Here is an 8,534-nt window from a genome sequence, read left to right as displayed (position 1 = left end):
GCGCTTTTCCCTCCCTCTCAACCACAATAACAGACGGAGGGCCGGCGTAGGTGAGGCGGCGTTCGAGTGGGCCCGGGGACCGGCGGCGGACCGCAGAGCCGGGGGTGTGGGCGGCGGCGTAGAGGCGGCCGGATCGGGGCTCCGGGGTTGCCGGGCTCCCGACCTCCTGGGCTCTCGGTCTCCGGCTCCTTTCAGGCCTAGAGCTCCCGGGAAAGCAGGGATTGGGTTTGTGGGTCTTGGCCTTGTAGGCCTTGGTTGTGGGGTTTGCTTGCCTTGCCCAGAGCTGGCCGAAGATTCTAGCATACAGAACCCTCTCTGGGTCTTGGTTTCCTCAGAATGGGGGCGGGGTGGGGGGTTGGCCTCGGCAATTTATGGGACACCATCCCACCCCGGACGTCACGAATTCTACGATTTTAACGTTGTCAGTGTTTAAGCCAACAAGTTAAGGAAGATCTGTAGTCAGCGTACTGAGGGGATGTCTCTGAGCAAGAGGCAATGAATACATCTTTGAGAGGCGGCCAGCCCTGGAATCAGGAGCCTCAAGTTGTAGTCTTACCTCGCCACTGACTCCCTGTGTGACCTTGCTCAGGTCCATTACTCTCTCTGTAGCGCAGTTTGCTTATATGTAAAATGAAAGTGTTAGTTGCCTCTGATGTTTCTCCTCGCTCTGAAGATCAGGTTCTCAACTCCCTTTAAAGGAGTCTTTCCTTAGAGACAGACCTGAAAAGCTTGTCTTCCCTGCCTCCTGGATAGCCAGGAGTTGACTGATAAGAGATGTCTACCGTTGTTTCTTTCCAGGCACCAAACTGGCCAAGGGCAGCTGGGTACTTAGGAAGGTTCTTGTGCAGGGGGAACTCTGTCCTGATGACTTGTTTTATATAAATCTAACCCAGCAGTGTGAAAACACATCTGCGTGAAGAATGGGAGATCTTATTGTCTTAAAGCTGCTATTAACTTGCCTGCACTTTGGGCAAATTCCTTTGGACTCCCTGGACTTGAGATTTCTCAGCTGGCAAATGAGCGCATTGGATTAGGTCTCTGGTTCTTAATCCTCTTTCCTATACTCTGAGCACAACTGAAGAATAAAATAATGCCTCTATAAGACCAGATTTTCTGGGAGAGAGAAGAGGTGGGGTGTGGAAAGCTACATATTGTGTAGGCCTATAGTTTGGAAAGTCTGTGCTTGTAATTTTTAACTTCTGACAGTTACTGGTTTAGATGATCCCTGAGGGCCCTTTCCTCCTTTTAAAATTTGCAATGCTTTGATTCTTATGTTCTCTTAGGGTAAGGAATATAGATGTGTGTTTATTTTTTTTAAGATTTTATTTTAAAATAATCTACACCTGGCATGGGGCTCAAACTTAGATCCCCAGGATTAAGAGTTGCGTGGTCTACTGATTGAGCCAACCAGGCACCCCTTGTGTGTGTTCATTTAAATGATTGTGTGCCTGCAGGTACACACTTTAGTGAAAAAGATACTAAGGCATGGCATAAGAGAATAAGGAAAAATGAGGTTTCAGTAAGGTGAAGTGACATAGGAAAATAAAATTGGTCTTGCACTGGAGTATAAGACCTGTATCCCTGCTTCAGCACTCGTACTTTCTGACTTTGTCAGCTTACCTCTCTGACTTTGCCAGCTTACCTCTCTGGGCCTCACTTTTCCTTATCTGGAAGATGAAGGGTTGGACTGGAAGATTCCTAGACCCTTTTGGCACTAGAATTCTGTGTTTGTTTTTTATTTGAGCAGTTTGGTAGATGTGGTGGGGCATTTCTTTAGGCAAGAGAGGCTATCCTAGGTAGTAGACATAGAAGCTCTATGATATTAGGATCCATGGGTTTAGGTCAGATTAAGTGACATGCAAGATTATTTTGATATGAGCAAGTTGAAGCCAATAGAAACTAAAGAAAGGCATTAGAACCTGAAGGGCAGGAAAGCCCTTGACCAGGTAGATGATTGAAGCCATTGGGAAGTTTTAAATGGGAGAAAGGTATTTTTGGTGAGGGTAATGAAAGGTAATTTAAATTTTAGTAATGGAAATGACTGAGTTATAAGAAACTGGTGTTAGAGTCTATCTGCATTCTAAGACATTCCTCATGGGAAGAAAGACTTTGTCACCACCTAGCACTTAGTAGGTAGTAAATAATAGAGGAGATAGATGGATGAACAGATAACAGCAATCAAGAAAAGGAGGAGTTTCACCATAGAATTGTTATTAATTAGATACAGATTGAGAAATTGGTTCAGAATTATGAAAATATTATAGAACAAGAGATCCCTAAGTTTTCTGGTTAGTTGTAAGATAAGTTGGTTTATCTGTGCCCTGTAAAATGTGTTAATTAGAGATAAACATGTACCCGGGAAGGCCTGGTGTGATCTGAGGAAAGGATTAATTAGTAGAATAAGTCAGGGATGGTGGAGGATGTTGGCAAGATGGTAGAGTTATAGGAAGGTTTTTAGATGTGACATTTAGGGAGTGAAGGAGTGGATTTATATAGGATTTTTGTAGATATCAGCAATTGTCAGAATTGTGAATAGTAAGTATTAAAACCTCTACAGTGGAAATAGAGGATTAAAAGGAAAAGAACTTGATATTGCAAAGAAATGCTAGTGCTCCCCTGCAAGAGGTGGAGATATCCTTAAGGGTTAGGAATTAAAATAAATGGGGATTAATTTGGGAGCAAACAGAATGAACTGAATTAATAGAGGATAGTGTAGTTCAGTTTGGGAAAAGAGGAGATTTGAACTGGCCAGTTGGAAGAAGAAGCGCACACCTAAGAAAAATTGTATTACAGAAGGACCCCTGGCTTAAAGAATACACGCAGATAACTCAGGTTTGCTACTTAGAATGTACTTGCACTGCCTGGGCGAAAATGATGCTTCCAGTGGCTAAGGTCTGCTAAACAGACAGCCACCAAAAGACTGTAGGATACCCAGGACTGCTAAAAGCTGTGGTGTGGGCCCCTAAATTAGCTGGACCACAAACCCTAATTTGTGAAGCAGGGTGTGGTCAGCAGCAGTTCCGTCAGAGCATCTGGAAGCCCATCTCAGAGCACTGGGGCATGGCTCTGGAATGCAGAGGGACAGTCAAGTGCAGAGACTGACTTGATGATAGGGTGTGTAGTGTAGGCTGAGGAGTCTGAAGGACACTTAATACATGCCCTTGGGCAGGTGACTTATCCTCTCTGGTTCTGTTTGTCCATCTGAAAATTGAGGGAGCTGGTCTTAGGTAAGGACCTCTGGATGAGCTTTGATGTGTCTGTGAAGCCCCTGAATTTGATGAGTCTGAGGTATGTTTTATTTTCCTCTTGGGAAGAGGATGTGCAGCTTTCACGGTAGTCTCAGATGGATTTGTGACCCACAAAAAATTAAGAACTGTGTGACTGGGTAGTCTCTGAGGGCCCCTTTGGTTTTAGCATTCTGGGATTCTATACTTCTGTCAGAATGACAGTTCTTTGAGGTTTAGACTCTGAGTCTCCAGAACTTGGCTAACCCTAGAAATAACACCTAGTGATGCAAAATATATTCTTCATGTATTTATGCTCACCTGTTATTTTATACTCACCTCTCCCTGACCTTCTGTGACTCCTCTGCTAGGCCCGCTTCAGTGTTTCGTCTTTACCTACTGTTGATTTTTCCTCCTTTGCTCTCTCCCTTCTAAGTTACTGCTGCTTTGCACCTTCCCTGCCTTGTTGAGTTTCTCAAGTGGCAAATGGTGATGCGTTGGCTATAGGGGTAGGAAGAAACCAAGATATGGGAGGCTACTTTTCTGTTTTCATTTGCTTTTATCCCTCATCCCCTAAGAGAAAAGCAGTTGAGAGAGAGCGTTGACAGGCAAGAGAGACACCAACATCACTTGGATTTTGCTTGTCTTTCATGTTGTTTTCTTCTCATACAGGGTTGCCAGGCCTCTGTTACTGTCAGCATAGCCACTTCAGTGAAGATGAAGCCAACTTAGTTAAAATAATTTTGTTGCGCTTTATAGAGTTTGAGTGGTGGTAAGGGCAAATAAATGAATCTTTTAACGAGGAAGCTTTTTATCTCCTGGATATTTCGAGGACACCTACTTGAAGAGGACTGATGGCTTTCCCCTGGCTGTGGGGCCTGACCTGTTAAGCCCCTGGATGTGGGATGGAGATCTTATCTCTTACCCTGGTGTTCGTCTCCACAAATTCCCCACCAGAGGCTTACAGCAGGGGAGTCACTACTCCACTTGCTGCCAAGTAGATAGCTACATGAATAAGTCTTCAAGTCTAGGCATCATGTGGAAAATACATATGTAATTTCACCTAAAGTTTTGTTAGTGCTGCTAATTTAGGCCCTTCAGTGGTTAGTGTTAATGCATACTGTAAGTTAAACAGGTGTTTGTGGGCTTGCTAGGGACCTGATCTCTGCATAATGTTGTATAAAGTCATATTAAATATTATTTCTGAGTTCTAAACAAGTGAACTTTCATAAACCTTATGATATTTAAGGTGCAGTCTATTTGGTTTAAAAATTCAAGTGTTGGTTGTACACTGGGGCTATTAAATCTGCTCCCCACAGAATCACAGCTTGCAAAATAATAAGGACCAGCAAAAGATGGAATCATAAGATGAGGGTGTAAACAGTGGTATGGATTTGGTGAAGAAAAAGAAGGGAGAACGGCTAAGAAAGATTTTTACTTACAGGATGAAAAGTCACGAACATGGTACTCATGAAAGGTTAGAGCTGTCAGGATTCTTAAAAGTGAAGCATGTGCTAAAGCGTGATAGCTGGAGACTTCATCCGTGCTTGCGTTGGTGGAAGCTGGTTAATAGTCTTGTTGAGGTATTTGTAGGTGCAGGTGGCTGTTTGTTTTGTGTTTCCTGACTGGATTAAAATCTTGATTGCATTTTTGCCAGGTTTATAAGCTTGTTGCTGAGATAATTGAGTGCCATGGTAGCGAACAGGATGCTTAGAGGACAGTGAGATGGTTCCTAGCAGCCTTGAAGCTACTGGATGCATCCAGAATAATGGAAAGACGGATGGATGTTCATACATCACATATTTGAGGATTTATTATGAGCAAAGACTTCTTCTCACCTAGAGGCAGGGCATTGAGATTCTATCCCTTTTCCTGGCTGAAACGTGGCCAAAAAAATACTATGCAAGTTTCTATAGGAGAAGCATATGTTAAATCTCACAGGGAGCTCAAAAGAGGTGAGAAGTTTTCACAGAGGACTTAACATTTAAACTAGATTTTGAAAACAGATTAGTGCTGCTTTAGGCAAAAAAGGGAAGGAAAGAATGTTCTAGTCAGAGTTAATAGCTTATTAGGAATGAAAGATCAATGTTTGTGTGGGGGAACTGAGGATATTGGTGCGGCACGAGTGAGTGTCCTGAAGAACAAGTGGTTAAGGATTGAAAGATGAGATCGGGAAGGTGCCGTGGGACGTGGGACGAGGTTGGAAAGATCTTATCTTGTGGAAACTGGGATTCCTTGTAGGCTGATTTGTTTGTTTTTTAAGAGATATAATAAACAAAACAAATCTAAATTTTCAAATAATGGAAAAGAGTAGGGAAAGTGATCTTTGCTACTTTCCTAAACCTCTGTTCTCCCCAGAGGTAGCCACTGTTGATATTTTGTTGTGGGTCTTTCCAGAAACGTCCCATGCAGACACGAGCATATTTGTCCTTTTTCTCTAACACAAATGAGGTAATATTTTTAAATAATTTACATCTTGCTTTTTTCACTTAATATGCAATCAGAGGAATGGTTTAAAAAGATTATTCTGGTTTCAATGTGGAGTATGGTATAGTAAGCATTTAATCAGCAAATTACTTATTGTGGGCCTGTTGTGTGATAGGCTTTGTTCCAGGCCCTGGGGACATCACTGAGGAAGCCATTGCAGTCGCCCGGGTGAGGGTTGATAGAGGCCTGAAAGCCTGTGGAGGTGGATGCAAGAGCAATATTGTGGTAAGATTGGTAAGAATAGCCAATCGAGTGACTGGGAAGTGAGAGATCAGAACATATTGAGGCTGATTTCACAGTTTCTGATTTGGGCATCTGGTAAACTAGAGTAGGGAAAGTAGGGTGTGTCTTTGTGTGTCTGTGTGTGAATGTGTTTTGGGAAGCGAGTGGTTGTGGAGAGAGTTCAGTTTGGACATAATATTTTTGAAGGATGTTCAAGATACTAAGATGAAGGTTTCTGAGGGGAAATAAAGGTCAGAACTCAGGAGAGATAGGAGCTAGAAGTGGATTCTTTTTTTTTTTTTTTTTTTTTTTTTTAGTGTTATTTGTAGTAGCAGTAGTGTAAGCCCTGAGAGTAGATACAGTTACCCCAGACAGAAGAGGAGTCTAGGGTGAATTGGCAATGTTTGTCTGGGGGGAGTTGTCATAGAGGAGTGAAGAGGACCCAGAGAATATCACTTTGGGGTCACATGATGCGAGGGTTTCAAAGAAGGAGTGGTTAGCAGTGCTCATACTACAGATGGGTCAGGTGGGAGGAGCCTTGAGGAGCGCCTATCAGATTTCATGATGAGGAGGTCAGAATAACCTTAGAGCAGTTTCGGGAGTCATTGTAAGATGGAAAGATTCATTTTGCTGGGGAGAGGAGAGTGAATAGGAAGAGGTGGGCAGTGATAGGAATAGATGAGTATATTTGTAACTTTTTTTGTGGGGAGTTCTGAGTACAAACTTCTATTTCTCCCAAGATCTCTTAACCAAAATGGGATGGACAACATACATAAAAGCTTTTGAGAAGGCAGGAGAGGTGTCCCACATCTGGAGCAAGGCAGCTCATGCACCTACTCCCTGCAGAATCGCTTAGGTCTGCACTGCTAGGTGCCGCTTGATACTAGTCTGCACACAGTTGTGCAAAGGTATTTCTTTGGTTTCCGAGGCCGTAGCTGAAGAGGAACAAATTAGAAGGGGGCTTGGAGGTAGGTGTAGAGCTGTGTCTGTGCACGTGCGCGTGTGTGGGATGCAGGGAGAAGCGAGCATGCTGCCACCTGTGAGAAGTTACAAGTGACCTGTCCGCGAGGGAAGAGACCAGAACGCACACAGGCACAGGAAATCCGAGGATTCACTTAGCCATGTAGTTTGCTCCCATTTACGGGTAAAGCAAAGAATCCCGAGGAACTCCACAGACTTCCTTAGTTCCGAGGAAGGGTGCCACAGAATATAATGAATATTCATATTGATAACCTGAGGTCCTCAAGAGAAGGTTAAGCTTTCATTGAGTCCACTTTGTAGGAAAATAGAAGCATGTAGTCCGCTTTAGAAAGTTTTAATAGTAAAGTATTATAATTAGGAAGAAGGAAACGGTGGTACACGAAATGGAGCAGATACTTTCTAGAGACGTGCTGATTGGGAACTGCACTTCTGTGCCTCACTGCAGCGTGGTGAAGTTCAAGCTCGGAGCTAGAGTGCTCTGAGTTTGAGACCAAATCATTTTTGAGAATTTTACCAGTGATAGTTGATAATGCTGTTTAAAGGACACTATTTTTACATGGTTCCTCTTAACCTGACCAACAAAATAAAACTAAACCCCCTGGGTGCTTGCTCATCTGACTTTAATTATCCTTCCACCCTCCATCCCTTCCTTTTGCTCCCTCCTCTCTCTCTTCTTCTGTCACCCAAAACAGACAAAACATACATTTGACACAAAAGTGAATTAACCTTTGCTCCTTAATGCTTACAGGAGAGGGAAAGGGGTTATTTTATTCTCCATCTGAAATCGTACATAAATAGTGTTTAGTTTTTGAGCAGAAGGTCTGTAGTTTTTATCAGATTTATAAAGAGGTCTGGGACCCACTGGTAGAGTCTAATCCTCTCACTTTAAAGGTGGGAAAATGAAGAATTAAGAGGTGACTCAAGTTCATAAAAGTAGTTTGGCAGATCCAGGACTAGAACCCAACATTCCTTTTCTACCTTTTGTGTGAGGGGCAGTCCTGGAATCAGGAGATCCCAGAACTAGAAGGGGTTTTGTTAACCTAGTTTAACTATCTGACCTTACAGGTGAAGAAATAGTTGCTTGGGAAAATTGAGTGAATTAGCTAGGAAGCAACAGTACAAAATAGAATCCAGAACTCCTGATTCCTTGGATTTTCTCTTTCTTTCTTTCTTTCTTTCTTTCTTTCTAAATAATGCATTTTTATATTCTCTACTGATCTTCAGAAAAAGATGTTCTGTGCATTTTGTGTAATGATTTTATTAATTAGAATGTGGTCTGTACCCTTCTTTCTCTTTTAAAATAAACATTGTTTTACAAAACTAGGTTTTCTAGGGATAATTTCTGAGTCTGGAGTTGATCTGCTTTAGTGTACTGTAGTCTCTGCTTGCTTTCAGGTACTTCAAATTCAAGTTATCAAGAGGGAAGATTTGCTTTTTGATACTGGAGATAACACAGCAATGGGTCCACGAAAGAAAAGTGTTAAAACATGTCTCATGAATAATGAAATCGCTGAGGAAACAATATCCGATGAAGCAAAGGACTATATGAATCAACTTTCACATGAAGTGCTTTGCCATATTTTTAGGTAAGATTTTGTTCAGTTGACTTGTCGTCCGCGC

At 42.5% G+C, this 8,534-nt stretch overlaps 1 protein-coding gene across 1 annotated transcript in view; it reads left to right on the top strand.

Moving 5' to 3' along the window:
• Positions 1-5,827: 5,827 nt before the first annotated feature.
• Positions 5,828-8,534, top strand: part of FBXO38 (F-box protein 38) — a 47,738-nt gene continuing 45,031 nt past the window's right edge. The window contains 2 exon segments of the mRNA XM_040630435.1: positions 5,828-5,936; positions 8,310-8,500. Coding sequence (XP_040486369.1) covers positions 8,373-8,500 — 128 coding nt within the window. The 5' untranslated portion in view covers positions 5,828-5,936; positions 8,310-8,372.

Source organism: Ursus maritimus, unplaced genomic scaffold (genome assembly GCF_017311325.1).
Source record: "Ursus maritimus isolate PB19 unplaced genomic scaffold, ASM1731132v1 scaffold_15, whole genome shotgun sequence".
Classification (NCBI taxonomy): Eukaryota; Metazoa; Chordata; class Mammalia; order Carnivora; family Ursidae; genus Ursus; species Ursus maritimus.
This window is presented reverse-complemented; position numbering and strand designations above follow the sequence as displayed.